At 36.2% G+C, this 18,840-nt stretch overlaps 1 protein-coding gene across 1 annotated transcript in view; it reads left to right on the forward strand.

Annotated features, from left to right (window-relative positions):
* The window catches only part of LOC149786015 (E3 ubiquitin-protein ligase rnf213-alpha-like), a 431,187-nt gene that overhangs the window by 249,537 nt on the left and 162,810 nt on the right, over nucleotides 1-18,840 (forward strand). The window contains exons 44-47 of the mRNA XM_089978093.1: nucleotides 3,956-4,122; nucleotides 8,001-8,223; nucleotides 8,814-9,047; nucleotides 12,441-12,550. Coding sequence (XP_089834219.1) covers nucleotides 3,956-4,122; nucleotides 8,001-8,223; nucleotides 8,814-9,047; nucleotides 12,441-12,550 — 734 coding nt within the window. The remainder of the gene's footprint in view (nucleotides 1-3,955; nucleotides 4,123-8,000; nucleotides 8,224-8,813; nucleotides 9,048-12,440; nucleotides 12,551-18,840) is intronic.

Consider the following 18,840-nt stretch of genomic DNA (forward strand, 5'->3'; position numbering starts at 1 on the left):
CAGTTAACCCAGTATGTTCATAAACACAGATCACTCTAACATTTTGTTCTGTGACTTGACTGGAATTATATGTATATACAGCTAGTAACATTACATGTATCTACATTGTCATGTTTACATTAAAACTGTGCGAGGTGCTGTACTGCAGTTGAACAAACATGATTGCCATATCCATAAATGTTCAGTATTCGATACCTGTTAATCTAATAAATTTGTCTTAATTTATTAATTTCTTTATCCATGGTTGAATTGAATATAATATTTAATGAGTGTTAATTTTTTTCATTTAAAGGATAATTAAGGGACTTTTTCATGACTGGATTGTCTGTTATGATAACATTGACATATATCTTGAAAAAAAGTAAGTTAATATATGATAATACATTTTTTCTTTGGAAAATAAACTTGGTTTTTGGTTTTACTTTCCATCTTAAAATACACTATTTAATATTTCTTTGTGACTATACAGATATATATGTTTCTTTGGCCCATTGTAGTCTGTTCAAGTTAATCAGTTATGACTAAAGCTGTGATGTGCTTAACATAACTATGTTGCTTTGTTTAGGTACATTTGCAATTTATTTACTTTTCTTCAGAAAATTATTTTTTCTTTTCTTTGCTGTGTTCCTTATCTTAAACTGGAATATTTTATACTTCTTTGTTACAATAAAGTGATCAATGTTTACCTAACTTGATGTGGCATTTTTAAATGTAATCAACACCATCCAAAGCTTTGATGTGACAGACATCAGTAAAATGCATTGTCTTGGTAAATTCTTGCTTGGACACTGAGATATATTTCAGAAGTATCATGTTAGTTCAAAAAAGTAGAAATACTTGATCTGAGCTTTCACACAGTATCTTGAATCTAAATGAAAAGATTCCAAGTATCTACATGGACCATATAGTAAACTTGTAAACTGTAAAATATAAGCAGAATAAAATAACCATCATTGCCTATGCAGAAGCACATGTGAATAGGGTCACTGGGGGAAAGTTCATTGTAGGAGAGCCTTCTGTTGGGGCGTGGAAAAGAATGACAGATGAAGACATTACATTTACTTTTATAGAGTAACAATGAAGAAGAGGGATTTTAGGGATTTTATGTAAGAGACTAAAGTAAGGCAAACCTTAAAATGTCTTATTTAAGGGCCAACTATCAAATCTGAAAGATACCTTCAATATTGCCATTTTTTGTTCTTTGTTAATGTTATCTTCCAAAAATTATTGGTCATGATCAATTGTTGACTAGTGACAATAAAGACCAGAGAAAGAATCAAGAACTGGTTTATTGTAAACAGTTAAAATGTCATGTGACAAGTGATGATCAGTGCACTATCCAAGATGGCCAACTTTTATCACATGATGATAGCAGAAGGAACTTGTCAATATATTAAAATGTTTTCTATTATATGTGCATGATATGGTAGAAATATTTTAAAAATTCTTTCATGGTTAAAAACAGAAAATCAGGGTGTGCATGTTATCTTTACCAAAATTCCTGAACAAATTTACCAACGTACCACATCAATAAATCTGTTTTATTAAATCAAGTAGCATCTTTGGAAATACTCTGCTACTTTCGATGCAGCATTAATTATAGTACTCATTTACATCAGATTTTTTGGGTGATAAAAAAATACTGTTTGTGAATAAAGTATCATTTGCATGAATAATCAGAAATGACATGTTTCCTATTATTTATATCATTATGCCCACCATATTAATGCAAAGAATATTGTGTTATGTCTCCATCTATTTGTTTGCCTAAATCTATCATTGTTCATCTCTTCCATATTTTGTTTTCAAACAACTCTTGTTCCCCACCATCCACTGTTGCCAATATTTGTAAATAGGTTGCATTTGAAGTTTCATTTTTGGGTTCAAAAGGTCAGCCTGAATTCAAGGTCATTAACTGAAAGAAAACAGAGTATTTCCACACAAAAACATTAGTTCTAGATCACACACCCAGACCAAATTTTTAAGATGTCTTGCACTTGGTTTGGTGTTTTACAGCACAGCACCACAAGTAGGTTATTGTCAGTCAAGGCAGTTGGAGTAAAGTGTCTTGCCCAAGGACACAAAATGGTAATGAACTAGCTAGCTGATTCATTCAAACCTACTCCCTTGGATCATGAGTAAGGTATATGTACCACTGAGTCATTCTGGCTCCTGCTTCCATTAGTCATGGTACTCTTATTCCTCTGGTTACAGTCCTTTTTGAATTAATTTTTGATCTTCACAGTTGCAGTTTCTTGTTGCAGGCATGACATGAACTATTTGACACATCTGAATGCAGTTTATTTGAACATTTATATCTTCTCCATGTAAAGATGCCTTTTATGGGTTTTATCTTCTGCTTCATATTTATCTTGAAGGGATTTAATTCCTCAAAGCCTAATTCATCCTGTTTATTTTCCATTACTAAAAGAAACTTACTGTTTGTAATAATAAGGCACTTTCTTTTTTTAATGCTTTTGACATTGAATGGCCAGTTAAGATATTAAAGAGACATAAATCAAATTCTAATCCTTAGAGGAAATGATGAGTGGTTACCTCCCTTTATATAGTTTGACATCTTTTGTGTAGCAAAAAACTGTGTGCGAATGTACCACACAAGGAAATCTTTGACTTTGTATTGTTTATACAAGATATTTTAGTCATCTTTGAAGGAATTTACTTGTATTACCTTTATCTTCTGTTTTATGTAAATTTTAAAGAATTGTACTATTTTTGTGGGGGGCCGAAGTGGCCGAGTGGTCTAAAGCACTTTCCGTTACGGATCACTGCCATCTCATCTCTGTCTGTGTGGGTTCGAGTCTTGGATTCAGCTAATGTGGGTACGTGAGAAAGCTTGCCAGTAGCTTCTCATGGGTTGGTGGTTCTTTCTGGGGTTTTCCCAGGTTCTTCCTCCATCATTAATACTGGTCGCCATGTATAGCCTATTGCGTGCTGAAAAATAGCATTAAACCCTACAACAACAACAACAACAGCAACAACCATTTTTGTGGTTAGAGCATCCACCTCAGATGCAGGAGGTTATGGGTTTGAACCCCAGCTGAGTCATTCCAGAGACTTATAGAAATGTTACTTGTTGCTGCCTCACTCTGCACCCAGTATTAAGAGATTGGTGTTGGCCTGGTGTCAGGATGATGTAACTGGGTGGGACATGATGCTACATGTCTGCAGCATGATGCCCAGTTCTAGACATCACTATAAACTGTCAGACTGCAGACATCATAGCGATATGACTAAAATTGTTAAAGCTACGTTAAAAATCTAAATCACACACTATTTTTGCATTTTATGTATCATGTTGTACTTCATGTTTACATTTATTTTTAATGGTTTATCTTCCTGTTTTGTTTTTGTGCAATTCACTTTTAACATTTTCAAACATCTACTTTTACTTGGCACTCATGTAGAAAAAACTCCAAAAAAGTCCTGGGATATCATTATGGGCTGCATCCCAGGAGAAACATTAGTCATCTCCTAGGAAATGCAGGGGCACATTGGGCTTGTTCTGTATCCTGAGCCCACAGGGGGCTCATACAGTTCAGAATCATTTTCAGTAGAAAATGTTCACCCAACATAATTGTTAATATTTTTCTCAAAATAAGAATTTTTAAAATAAATTCTCTTTTAAAAAATAACAGGAAGAAGAAACTTCAAACAGTTATAATTAAGATTACATGTTTTTGGATGGATATTATCAGTTGCATACGATCATACAAATTAAAATTGATTTATCAGTTGTGTGCAGATTTTACTCTTTTGTTTTGAAAACCCTATTTAATGTTGTAATACCTGAACCCTAATTTGCCATATACATTCTTGGTACTTTGATTGACATAGTTTCTGACCAGTAATTAGTTTAATATTTTGCTTCAAATGTGGGGCCTTTTGTGATGCTTCCATTCTTTTTGAAGTTTAATTTCTTAATGTATTATTTCAGAACCGTTTCTTGGATGATATCACCAGATCTTTCATATTAGCCCTTGGAGTGTGTTACCATGCTTGTCTGAAGAAAAGAGAAGAGTACAGGGAACATATCTGGCAATATTTTGGGCCTCCTTTAAATGTTCCAGATGGACCTGCTCAGATTGAAGCTGAAATTATTGGGTAAAAACAGGATGAATTTTTTTCAGTTTCTTTTCTTCTTTTTTTTGTTGCTGTTCTTCTGTTACTAAAGAGCTGGGAAAGTTCACATTTTTAGCTCTACTGGCCATAGACCAGAGTAGTATATGGGGTGGCCTGTTGATGGGGTGGCCTGTTGTATTTTGTCTGTTGTCCATCCAGCATCCATTAACATGATAATATTATTGCAACTTTCTGGCTACTTGGTCATATTCATAGTTACCATCAAAAGACTTCTTATAATATCTAGGTTCATCTAAAAGGAAAATGATTGATAAATTAAGCTAGACTGACCAAGTCAACATATGATTGTAATTTGAAAAACCCATAAGTGCCTTAGTGATCAAAGGAGATGAAATTAGTTATGTGACTGATCAGAACCATGTTTAAACTGATGTGATAATTTGTTAAGCAAATTTTAAAGAAGAAAATGCCAGATATACAGCATAATGTATGATTTTCTGCATAATGTGTCAGTATCTGCATCTTACTAGAAAGACTGGCCATTGTTTCTTCCATTTTGGTCAATTGTACATGCAATTTTGACACCATATCTGCGTTTTGCACGCACAGTTGATATTGCATTGCCAATTCTTTTTCCAGAGCAGCTGTATTTGTGATTTGGGTGGAAGTAATGTGACTTGTACTGAGAGAGTCAAATATTGATGTTGCATCTTGTTGGAGCTGTAATGACTGACAAATGCTTACCTGTTTAAGCTGGCCATCATGTGCCTTACTAGCCCTTGCACTTCTAGGTTGTTTTCTCATCAAATCTGTATTGGGAGACATACCAAAATCATTTGTAATGTTATCCTTTTGTCATCTAGTGGGCATTGTAGTAAAAGGTTCTGATATATGTTAACCCTATGTTAGCCACTGCATCCAATTAAATTCAAACTGTTCAAATTTGAACACCGTTCCTACATGATCGAGTCAAGGTCAGCACACAACTGGAAAGGATTCATAAATAAGCACTTTTCCACTGCCAGTCCCTCTTTTCCCTCAGATACACCTGTAGTGGCTTCTCTCTGGTACTTAGCCATAATTTTGATGTTAAAATTACAAAGTATCTTTTGAAATCAGTTGCCTCCAACCTTTTTGGCCAATGTACAATACAGCGCTGTTAATTGATATTATTTATTGGGTATTACATACTAAGGGAGACAATTCATGTACTCATGAAATATCCGTTAGGTCTGCCAAGGTGTAGAAAGGGTTTACACATCGGAACCTTGGCTAGCAAAGATATCTAGTAATAATAATAATAATAATGATAATAATAATGACCTTATTTAAAGAGGGTAACACAATTAGCTAAGAACTAATCTACCTTGAGGCCCTCATACAAAGGAATTTATTTATTTTAGCTGCATCTCTGAAGCCACTGGATATATTGGGTTTGGAAGAAGGAAATAGAGTGGGCATTTCTAATCTCAACTGGAATACTATTCCAGACAGAGTTCCAGAGTATTGGAAACTTTTTTTAAAATAACTCCTTATTTGGTATGGGAATTTTATACTGTTTGGTAGACATGGATCACAGGTGGGGAGTATTACCAGGTAGCCTATACTGGAATAGTGATTGTAAATATTCAGGAGCACTATTATGAGATATCCTGTACATTAATTTGGCTTTTCTCAAACAGATTCGGTTTTTAATAGGTAATATTTTTAACCTACCAGCTAAATTTTCCTTGCTTTCTTTCTGGATTGATATTAGCCCAAATGCTCTTTTTTGAAGATGTTCCAGCTTTGCTATGTTTTTATCATTTGAATTACCCCATACTGTATTACAGTAGTCTAAATAGGGTTGTATGTAACTGTTATAAAATAGTTTTCTGTGCCTTTCAGGGAGAAAATGTCTTATCCTACTGAGAAGCCATAAACTTGAATTTACTTTTTTACTGATGTGTTTGATATGTTCAGTCCATGATAGGTTATTATCTACAGAACACCAAGTAGTCTATCATGACAGACCATTTGCAAACTTTTATCCTTCCATGTCAGACATAGTTCATCACTATCAAGATTTGTCCTTCTTTGCCATGTTGAGATAAGTAATATTTTAGTTTTACCAGTATTTACCACCATGCCATTGCATGTGCACCAGTTTTCCAGTTTGTTTAGGGCATTCTGTAAAGAAATTTCGAGTTCATGCTTTGTGTTTTGAATGTCTAACAATGTTTTGTCATCTGCATAGAGATCTGTAGATGATATTGAGTCTCTTAGTAAAAGTGGTAGGTCATTAATAAATAAAATGAATAGTAATGGACCTAGAATTGAGCCTTGTGGTATTCCATATCTAATTGTTTCAGGTTCAGACTGGGATCATGAGGCACTTATGGGCAAAGTGCAATATCAGATATGGCTACCATGGCAGTCAGCTTCAAAATCATGTTCTTGCTGCATTTTCCAAACATGAACTCATATCAGTTTATGGATTTTACCAGGAGATTTGTTACCCAGTCTCAATTGTCGTAAATGAAAATTATACCAATATGGCCTTTATGGTGGTAATCTTGACCCAGATTTATATTATATTGATGTGGGATTTTCACCAAAAGAGATCTCTCAATGATACTTTATTGGTCCTAATTAAAAATGGTGTCAATTAAATACCTGACAAAACTGTTCCAGTGGCCTAATGGTTAGAGAGTCTGCCTCGGATGTGGGAGATCATGGGATTGAACCCAGCCAAGTCATACCAAAGACTTAAAAAAATGGTACTAACAGCTGCCTTGCTAGGCACTCAGCATTAAGAGGTTAATGTTAGGACTGGTTGGCCTGGTATCAGGATAATGTGACTGGGTGGAACATCATGCTACATGTCTGCAGCATGATGCTAGATATCACAGTTAACTGCCACACTGCAGATATCATAGCAATATGACTGAATTTTTTTTAAAAGATATATTAAAAATCCAAATCACGCACACACATAAATCACACATACCTGCCATATTCCTTGAGAAATATTTGGGTTTTTTTAATTCAAAAAGTGTTTTCTTGTCATGGGAGGTCTGAATAAAAGAAAATAATTTGTCTGTCTTGTTCAAAGCATTTTATGTACTTACAAAGAAAAACAGTTGGTAGACTTAGTATTGTCAGATATTGCCATACACATTATGCATGTATGCAAATACTCACATAATCACAACAATGCCCTGTTGAACTTGTAGTATTTCTTAGCAGGTGGTTTCTTAGCATTGAGAAAAAGCACTTGTTTTGGCATTGTGCCATGTATTGAACCAAAAAATTCAAGATTTGACCTTAAATATTCCTTCTAAGATGTCTGGAACAATACTTATTCTTGTGTGGCTTATTATGATCAGACCTGTCTCCATCTTACCTCCCTTATGTCAATGGCTGGCCAATATTCACTGAAGACTCAGAAGGCATCATGACCACTTTTTATTCTTTTATTACTTAGAACACCTGAAGTTATAGACAGCACATGTTTGTCCTTAAACTCTCCGAATCCCAGCTATGAGGCAATCAAATAATAGCTTGTTGTGTACATGTGTCAATAGTTCTTGAACAATGGATCTGATATGCATCATCACACCTGTTGTTGAACTGGTGGAACATTTCTGGTCCCCAGTTGACTGGTTCTGAATGGTTTCTCTTATGTGCTGATAGAACATGTAAGAATACTGTGACTGTTTGGGTTTGTTTAGCTATTTTAAAAAAAAAACCTTTTTGTAATTTTCAGAAGTGGTAGATTTCAACTTTAAAGTTGTATGTATGGTTAATGGCCTTTGAAACAATATTTTTGGCCTACTGCCAGTAGAATCACTTGTATGTCCGATGGAAAGTGACATTTTTGCGGTGTTGTGCTGAACAGTCTCTTTTCTTTCCAATAGATGTCAGGATGTCTTCTTAAATAATGTTCACCTGGATAAGAACATTGCTAGGAACACTGCTTTGAAGGAGAATGTGTTCATGATGGTGATCTGTACTGAATTAAGAATACCTCTTTTCCTGGTGGGAAAACCTGGCAGCTCCAAATCTCTGGCCAAAACCATTGTAGCAGATGCCATGCAAGGGAATGCAGCTTATAAAGACTTGTTTAGAGAATTCAAGCAGGTTTGTAGACAAATTTTGTAATATGACATAGTGGATGTGACATTACAATAAAATAAAATTAAACTTCTGTTCCTTGCTTTTCATATGCGTAGAGTAGATCAATGAAGATCACATTTTTAAAAAATCAACAAATCACTGCTTGGTATGTGAAAATGTACTACTTAGTTTACCAGAAAGACAATGAATTCTTCTTCTGTAAAAGAAATTCAAATTTATTAACAGTTTTGATTGAAAGATTACTGTGCTGGAGTGTATATATAGTTGTACACTAATACAGGAGACACATGTACTCATCCATAAGAAGTTTGAATTTAGTGTGAATGTTGGCAGAATATGATAGAATTTATTTAATAAAAATATTCCTTCTTGGCATTCATAAAATAGATAAGACCCATAAAATGGTGTGAAGTTAATTGTTCCAAGTATCAACAAGTAGAATCTTGTGACTGTTTTTTACTTCTCAGAATTGTTTTATGGGGTTAGATTGTTTCCGATTTGTAAATGTCATTCAAATTCTTCAAGTATTTTTAGATGTTATATAATTTCATAAGTCTTTTTAATAATGAAAAAACAATTCCTTGGCATGCCAGGTCCACATGATGTCCTTCCAGTGCAGCCCCTTGTCAACCCCAGATGGGATTGTGGAAACTTTCCACCAGTGTGCACAGTTTCAGAAGGATAAGGACCTGGGCAGATTTGTATCTGTGGTTGTTCTGGATGAAGTCGGGCTTGCAGAGGACAGTCCTAGAATGCCTCTGAAAACCTTACATCCTCTTCTGGAGGATGGTTGTCAAGGAGATGAGGAACCAGAACCATGCAAGAAGGTCAGTTTTGGTTGGGTTTTTTTAGTGCAAGATGGATATATGCTTCTTGTGTTACAGGTACTATTAAATGTGTATTTCCTTCAAACATTTACCTGATCTTAATGCTCCATGATCTTTAATCTTTCACTAATTAACTTGGGGAAAACTCACATAATAAAGATCATGGAAATACACAACAGTTTCATGGTTGTACATGTGAAAGAGACAACTTCAAGTTACTATTGAATACCACATATCTAAAAGTAGACAAAGTTTAGTTGGTCCAAAATAAAAATAATGCTGCTTGGACATGCAGTATGGCCACCATAGTGGCGATTTTGAAAATCTTTTTATCACTACTCCATCAGAACAAAAGGTTATATCAAGACAGGGTTTTCACTGAAAGACTTCATATGATGCATAGTTGTTCTAATGAAGAGTGTGCCCTGATGTCCAGTATGACTGCCATAGAAGCCATCTTGAAAATCTTGTTATCACTACTCCTCCAGAATGAATTAAGTTGTACTGACATGGGGTTTTCACTAGAAGACTTCTTATGTTGTCTTGTTATGGCCAAATGAAAATGGGGTTAATCTGATGGCCAGTATGGCACCACAGTGGCCATCTTCAAAATCTTGTTTTTGCTAATCCTCCTGACTAAAGGTTTTATGATGATGGGGTTTTCACCAGAAGACTTATAATGTCTACGTCATCCTAAATGAAAATGGTTCTCATCGTATGTTCAGTATGGCCACCACATAGCCATCTTCAGAATTTTGATTTTGCTAATCCTCCTGGATAAAAAGTAATATTGCCATTGGGATTTTACCAGAAGACTTCTTAGGATGCCTTGTTGGTCTTAATCAAAATGGTACTGATCTTATGTCTAATATGGCTGCAACAATGGCCAGCTTGAAAATCTTGTTATTACTAATCCTTCTGAATAAAAAGTAATATTGACATGGGTTTTTCACCAGAAGTCTTCTTAATGGCATTGATCTGATGTCCAAAATGGCTACAACATTGGCAATTTTGAAAATATTGTTATCATTACTACTCCTGAATGGATGGTCATATTAGCATGAGGCTTGTACTGAAAGATTTCTTGTAATGTTTAGTTGTTAATGCATGAAAATATGCAGATCTGACTTTGAATGTGACTGCCCGAATGGCCATCTTGAAAATCTTTGTATTACTAATTCTCTTTAATGGCTGGTCATAATCAGCATTATGCATTCACCAAAAGACTTCTTATAGAAATGGTGCCAGTATGAAATTTAATATGCCATGGTGAGTTCCATCTTTAAAATCTTGTGATTGTTGTGCCTTCTAAATGGAAACTTGTATCAACATGTGGCTTCCACCAGAAAACTTCTTACCATGCCATGGTGGTCCTAAATGAAAATGGTGCCAAGTTGACATTTAATATGTCCACCACAGCAGCTAATTTGAAAATCTTGTTATTTTCAAAAAAGTCTAAGATAGTTTCAGCACACCACATTTAAAAGGAATAAATGGTACTATCTTCATCTGATGTACTGATACCTACATAACATCTGATGTACTGATACCTACATAACATCTGATGTACTGATACCTACATAACATTTGATGTACTGATACCTACATAACATCTGATGTACTGATACCTACATAACATCTGATGCACTGATATCTACATAACATCTGATGTACTGATACCTACATAACATCTGATGTACTGATACCTACATAACATCTGATGTACTGATACCTACATAACATCTGATGTACTGACATCTACATAACATCTGATGTACTGACATCTACATAACATCTGATATACTGATACATAACATTTGATGTACTGATACCTACATAACATATGATGTACTGATACCTACATAACATCTGATGTACTGATACCTATGTTACATCTGATGTACTGATACCTACAAAACATCTGATGTACTGATACCTACATAACATCTGATGTACTGATACCTATATAACATCTGATATACTGATACCTACATAACTGGAGAATCTTTTACGAGCTGTGAGATCCACCAGTTTTTCATTTATATTCACAAAGTAATCATTGAGTGCATTTGCAATTTCAAGACGTTCTTGCTGAATATCGCCATTTTCATCATTAATACATGTAAATAGCAGGTTATTGACAGATTTGCCTCTCAAGTCATTGAAGGTTTTCCAATGTTTTCTAGGATTCATTTTTGTAATACTCTCTGGTATTTCAGTGGAATAGTAAGTTGTTCTTATCTTTTGAATCACTGACTTGACCCTGTTTCTCCATAATCTGTAATTGTCAGTATCTTTTAATTTATGAAATCTATCCCTTGTCTTAACAGCATTTAGTATATCACCTGTAATCCAGTTTGGCTGATTTTGCTGTTTGGCTCTTTTGAAATTAATAGGACCTTGAGTACTCCAGGTGTCAGTAAACATATCTATCCAGATGTCAAGAGCATCTGATGGGTCATCAAAAGATTCAATTACTGACCAAAGGATATCTTTCAGGTCTTTAAGGAATATTTGTGAATTGAATCTTTTCATTATTTGATACTTGATATATATGTGATGATAAGATTAACTTTTTGACTTAATTTTCATGTACAGCACATAGGATAATGATCACTTATGGAATATTGGGAAACTGCAATTTCTATGATATTGTCAGCTGCTATTAAATTAGTGTTTCAAATACCTCTGTTATCCTAGTGGGTATATGAACTAACTGTTGACAATTCAGGGAATTCATGGTTTTAATCCAGCTTTGATTGGTTTCATGAAGCCAGTTGTGATTAATGTCACCCAGTAAACTTACTTCTTTGTTTTCTATGTACAGTTTCAAATGTAGGTATCAGTACATCAGATGTTATGTAGATAACAGTACATCAGACGTTATATAGGTATCAGTACATGACATGTCATGTAGATATCAGTACATAAGATGTTATATAGGTAATAGTACATCACATGTTATGTAGATATCAGTGCATCAGATGTTATATAGGTATCAGTACATCACATGTTATGTAGATATCAGTGCATCAGATGTTATATAGGTATCAGTACATCACATGTTATGTAGGTATCAGTACATCACATGTTATATAGATATCAGTACATCAGATGTTATATAAGTATCTGTACATTAGATGTTATGTGTAGAGTGGAAACCCAGATGTTTACTGAACCTGTAAGTAGATCTTTTCTGGTTATGAAAACTACTGTCTGCTGTAATTCTAAAAAATGAATCATATGTATTAAAAAAAGATTTGCAGCTGTGAACCGGTAGTTTGTATTTTGAGTAACAAAATTAAAATTTTGTCATTTCATTCTTTCTTTCAAATCTAATTTTCTGAACCATTTGTTTGTACAATACTTTGACAGAATATGTTGGAATTGCAGGTTGCCTTTATTGGAATCTCCAACTGGGCCCTTGATCCTGCCAAGATGAACCGGAGTATCTTGGTACAGAGAGAAGTCCCAGATCTTCAGGAATTGGAAAATAGTGCAGAGTGAGTTAGATACATTTTTAATTGGAATCATAAAAAGCTGTTACTATATACAATATTGTACCTTCATATGCTTTAACAAGTGCATGCTCCCATCCTTTAGTCAAAACATCTTAAATATTTGAGTACATCTTGACCCCAGCAATACTCTTTGGAAGTGAACCAACTGCTAAAAACATGCTTTGAACATTTTAATTTTCTTGGAACTCACTTTCATGCATGCCTAATTGCACTTTATACCATAACTGTGACAGTTAAATCAATCTCACGAATAGATCGTGCCTGTGTTTAATTCAAAATGACCATCATGGATAAAGAATGCACCTCCAGAGTGAAAAGCTCATTACATTATCAGAAGGAGCTGCTTCTTCTAGTATGCCCATGCATGTGATAGGAACAAAGATTCTGCTTATTATGAAATTTACCCAAGTGATATTTTTAAGGATATAGTGTGGGTATTAGAGTTGCACCTGATGTTTAGTTTTGCATAAAATTGATGCATGTTTGCGACATCCTAGTTCAAAAACATTTGTCTTTTGAACACAGTTTCGTGAAAAATATCCATAATTAGTCCAGAAGTTGAATATCCTCTTGAAGTCTGACATTTTGATAGCACTGCTGGTAATACACTTTTATTTCACTATTGCCTTGGTTATCTTTTCTGGGATGATAGTTACTCTTGTCCACAAAGAAACAGAGAAAATTATATCCTTCTATTAGATAAAACATTCTAGAAGGTTTAGAACAGAAGATACAGAGACCCAGTCTGGCTCCATTGTGACAGGCACATGCACAATACCTGTCCTTTTTGTTGGATATTTTTGTTTAAAATGTGTTGAAATCACTCTCAGAAAACATTGCACTTTTTGTGTCAAAAGTTCATATTTTGTAATTCATTTTTGTTTTTAACTATTGTAGAGTGATTTATACCCTCAGTCCATTTTTTTTCAGTGTTAATATAAACTCTTGTGATATTTGAGGGGTAGGTAATGTAATGGCTATTACTGTTGGCATCCAATTTCATATTATAATTATTGTATATGTTTCCTAGGGTAAGTATTGTCTTCCCCATCACATCCTGATTTCTTGTGATTTGTGATCTTATACATATTGAATATATATATATATATGTTTGGTATTACATTGCATGTGTATTTGTATGAATCTGTGAGACACACTTAGAGGGTGCTCACACCATTATGTTGTTCTTATTGCGTTTTGTACATTGATGACTACATGAGATGCTCTTAGGAGATCCCAATCCATTTATTAGCATCTTACACCACTAAGTATCATTACTATTGCAATTATGGAGGTTACACGCCACTCTTTATCATGACTATTGGTTTAATATTGGGCTAATGTCATTGGTTATCGTTAATGGTATTTTTGGTCATTACTGTTTGTTTCAGGACTTTCCTTTGCAAGAACTTTCCTGTCACAGAGTGTGGCAAAGGGTGTGTATAAAAAGATCCCATGGACACACACCCATCTATCTTTGTGCATGAATTGTGCACATACAGCTGGATGTTCATTTGGTTTTCTGTGGTCAGATAAATGTGGGACCTAGCCAAGAGATGATGCACAGATAAGGAGAGAAAGAGAGTGCCTTCCTCCACATATCCTTGAACCCAGGAGAGAATGGGATCCTTCTCGGGGACCTCATTGGCTCAAAAGAAGGATATCCCTTTCTTAAAAGAAAGCAGTTCTAGATTCCAGGAGGGTATCAGATTCTTTTCTGGGTACCTTAGGATTCAGAGTAAATCTCCTCAATCCCAAGAGAGTATGCGAAATATAAGACATAGGACCACTCACATTTGATCTAACTTTGTTGGTACCATAAAGGGTTCAGCACATGGCCCCACCTCAGGAAGGAAGAACACTGAAGAGAGTGGAAGTAGAGTATGAGTAGGACCCTTTCATTGTGATAGGGAGTGAGTAGCACCCTCTTAAGACAACGAGCAAATCATGCCACCTCAATAGAGGATAGCAAGTTAAATTCTGAGGAGGCTTTTCCATCAGATCAGAGTTGCCTGACTGGTTATTAACTGGTCTCTGGGTATGGGGCACCAGGCATTGGTCACCATTCACTAGAACCCCATTGGTATGGGGCAAGGACAATGGGCCAGGATGCCATCTGCCTCTGGTTTACAGATTAATCTTGTTGGGGACAGTTAGCATATACATAGGCAAATAGGGAAGGGGATTACTTTTAAACCATGGGGGAGGGGTATGGATTTTGAGGTAAGTGGACCAACCTTCCCATTTATGGTGCCATGTCTTAACTAAATAGCAGTTAGGATGTGGCAGGTCTTGGACCTACATTATCTGTGGAGTAAAAGAGTAGGGGGAGCCATTCTTCTTTTTTCCCCAGGTGATCATGGAAGGTAGAGAAAATGTTCTTGTTTCCTGCAAAGCTTGCTACTGGGGCAGTCTCTTGTATCTCCTTGAGGAGTTGCTGGATGAGGATATCCTAACCTCCAAGTCTCCTTTCAGCACAGAGACATGTGATTTCAAAGTTCTGCTTGCCCCTCAAGGCTAAGCGCAAGACAAGGATGTCCTTTTGGTATTGGTCGACTCTACTGAGTTTGCCAAGGAACTGGTTGAGATGGTTCCTTCTCCTTTTAAGTCCCATGCCTCCCTCTCCCACCCATCAGCTCAGGTGGCAATGAAGGAAGAGAGTTGTTCTTTTGATAAGATATTCTCCTATTGGTTTTGTGTCTCACGCCTTCGGGATCATAGGACAAGAAAATTCTTTCCAGTTTGGAGAGACTCTCAGGGGCTGAACCACATCAAGATCTCTTTGTACTTCTCCATTTAGTTATGGTTAGGGAGCTCTCTCAAATGTTTTTGAAGGGCCAGGAGTTCACAAGGCAATAAAAGGGGTGGCCACTGAGATCACTGGTTTTGGCAGCCATCTAGAGAGTGTAATCTCCTGCTTGACCCCTTAACACCCCACCCCACCCCTTGGATGCTGGTGCATCACAAGTGGGGATATGTCTGGGACCAAAGCCTACCTTCCAATTAAGATGTTGCAGCAAATGAACTTAAAGTAAGGACCCTTGGCACCATAACCTTGCATATTTCTTTTCAGCAGTTTAGTTCAGCCTTTTCAAGAAGGAATCCTTGTCTCCAGCTGAACTGGAACACTTACTGGAGGCACTTGCCAAGATATTGAAGTATTCTTGACTATGGTATGGTGCTATCAGTATAATTGCTCCACCACCACAGGGCCATTGGTTTGGACACATAAAAGATCAAACTGGATCACAGAAAGAAGCTTATTAGGGCTGCTTCTTTTGAGGCAGAGATGCTTTTTAGAGGTCTCATTTTCTCTGTGGCTTCTCAGGACCTGATGAACCATCAACACTGATCACTCACATCAACTTCTGGTCTGTAAAAACCATTTAGGGTGTGCTCTTATCATTAACATGCAACCTAAACAGTTCAAGAAGCAACCCCTATTCAGCCCTCCCTCTTGCCTGTCTTTATACATAGACAAGATAACTAAAATGGGCCAGGAACGATATTTGTGGTTTCCTCCTCTTTGCCCAAGGAATGTGGCCCTAAGGACTCACCCCCTCTCCTGTCATGCATCCCTATTCCTAGGATCCTAGTGGGTTCTTGACAATTCCACTTTTAAAAGGTTTGATCAGGCATCAAAGAAGATACATGGATTCTTTTTATTCTAAGGTAGGGTTACCACAGGGTTTGGTCAGTGTATACCTTCAGTTTCTGGTAGAATCTTCCATTCACTTTTGCTTTCCCATCCTTCAGAATGATTCTGCAAGCGCTCCACAAAGTCAGCACTTCCACTGCTCAACTCATTATGATGGCCTAAATAATCATGATTAAGTGATCTACTTAACCTGTTGGTAGACCAACCCTGGATGTTACCACAGAGGAGGGACCTGCTGTCACAGGACAGAAGGTCTTTTTTCACTGCAGGACACAGATTCTCCACATGTATTCTTGGTTTATCTCAAGTGATCAATCCACCAGGACAAAATTTGCAGAAAAGTTGCCATATGCATCATCCAGGCCAGTGATGGTCCACAAGGTCTGAGATGCAAAGTGGAGAATCTTTTGCAATTGGTGCAATAGGAAGCATGGTGATCCTAACTGTCCCCCTCTAAGCATAGTGGTACATGATCAGCTCATCCTGTTTGAAGAGCTGGAATGTTCATGTTCTACTATTAGGGGTATAGGGCAGCCCTGTCAAACAAATGTTCTAGCTGTTGGCTCTGATCTTCATATCTCAGATCTCCTTCTCAGGTATTATAATTTTTGAGACCAGCATTTTGCTTATTAGTGCCTAGATGGAATCTTTCATGTCTTTTTCAGATCTTGTCAAAACTATCTATTAACTGTTGGGTGAAACTTCTTTCAAGAACCTTACCTGTAAACTGTCTTCCTGCTCTCTGAAAGAGAAGGCACAGGTTCATGCATTGTCTATAGAGAAATGTTATTTATAGTTCAACAGTAGTTATAAGCTTGTTTCTCTCCTTTATCCTGGTAGTTTTCTAATTGAAAACCAGATTCTTTTGGTAGCTCCACTCCCTATGGATATCCCCAATCTCACTCACATTTGTGCTTGTTATGATCATGATAGACTTTTCTACTCATTTAGGGCTTTTCAGTTCTCTTTGTCAGTTTATAAGGAAAATGAAGGGTAGGAAATGTTTTTTCCTACCTATTATAGGCTCTGCTGATATTTTGGAATCCTCTTTTTCTAGATGAATCATCATTATGATCAAGAGCATGATCTTTCCTTCATGAGAATTAAATCTCATTTCTGGTTATTGCTGCTACATGGGCCTATCTAACTCATTCATCTTTGGAGGAGAGCCATGTGTTGGTGGTCACATATTGTTATCACCTCCTTCTGTCATGGTCTTTGGTGGATCAGAACAAAGGTATATTTTCCTTGAGCTCAATAGCCACCATACAAAAAGTGGCCCAATATGCTGCCAACTTAAAGTAGTGAACACTCTTTCCATACAAGAAAGTGTACCAGATTTTTATACCAGTATTTGAGGTCATCATCCTTCCTCCCAACTGACAAAGTTACCACAGAGGAGGGACCTGCTGAAAACTAATTTTCATAATATATATGTCACTGTTGCAAGATTTCCTCCCCCCATCCCACTTGGATGTCCCAAAACATAGTCTGGGTCCAAGTGAAAGAGAACAGCTACTACTCATGTGCCTGTAATATGGAAGTCAGACTGGTCTTTGTTTCTTCCATTCTAAACCTTTTTCTATGCAGTCAGTGGTTGATTCCATCCTGGAAAAGATAAGGCAATAGTGACCTAGTAAGAATACAGTTATTAAAACATTTTTAAGACCCTGAAAACTACATTTTTGAAAGTTTCTATTTCATGTAGCTATAGTACTTTACCTGTCTTTATTATGCTAATCAATAGATGACCCACTTTTTGAAAGGTCACAGACCACATGACCCCTCTCATAGATAAACAAAGAGGTAACACTGATATTTCATTTTATGTTTGTTTTGAACTTGAAATGGTGTATTTAAGCTTAATGAAGAAGAACTGCATGAAATTCTTTTGTTTGAAACCGGCTTGTTACAAATTTCCATTTAAAACAAGCTGAAATCAAATCTATTTATTATTAGACATTCATTAATCATAATGTTTTTTACAGCTCAACTTAAATCATAGACCATAACTTAATATGAAGAAGGCTTTAGCATCTCAAGTGATCAGTCAGATCTTGTTTGAAATCCATGGTTCTTTGATACTGCAATCTTGCTGATGGAACTCAGGGTTCTGTGATACTGCAGTCTTGCCTGAAGACGCTGGTGTAATCCAAGGTTCTTTGATGCTGCATTTATGCTGTTAGACATTAGCAGAATCATAGGTTCTTTTATACTGCACTTATGCTGTTAGACATTGGCAGAATCCTAGGTTCTTTGATGCTGCACTTATGCTGTTAGACATTGGCAGAATCCTAGGTTATTTGATACTGCAGTCTTGCTGCTAGACATTGGTGGAATCTGAGGTTCAGTGATACTGCAGTCCTTCCTGAAGACTGGTGAAATCCAAGGTTCTCTGATATTGCAGTCTTACTGCAGATTATTGGTGGAATCCTTGGTTGTGTGATACTGCAGTCTTGCTGCTAGACATTGGTGGAATCCTTGGTTGTGTGGTACTGCAGTTTTGCCTGAAGACATTAGTGAAGTCCAAGGTTCTGTTATACTGCAGTCTGGCTAACCATTGATTAAGCTAGTCTTTTAAGAGTATTTATATGCTTTACATTGTGCAAAAATT

The sequence above is a fragment of the Sinohyriopsis cumingii genome, chromosome 12 (genome assembly GCF_028554795.1).
Source record: "Sinohyriopsis cumingii isolate HCF-2022 chromosome 12, ASM2855479v2, whole genome shotgun sequence".
Classification (NCBI taxonomy): Eukaryota; Metazoa; Mollusca; class Bivalvia; order Unionida; family Unionidae; genus Sinohyriopsis; species Sinohyriopsis cumingii.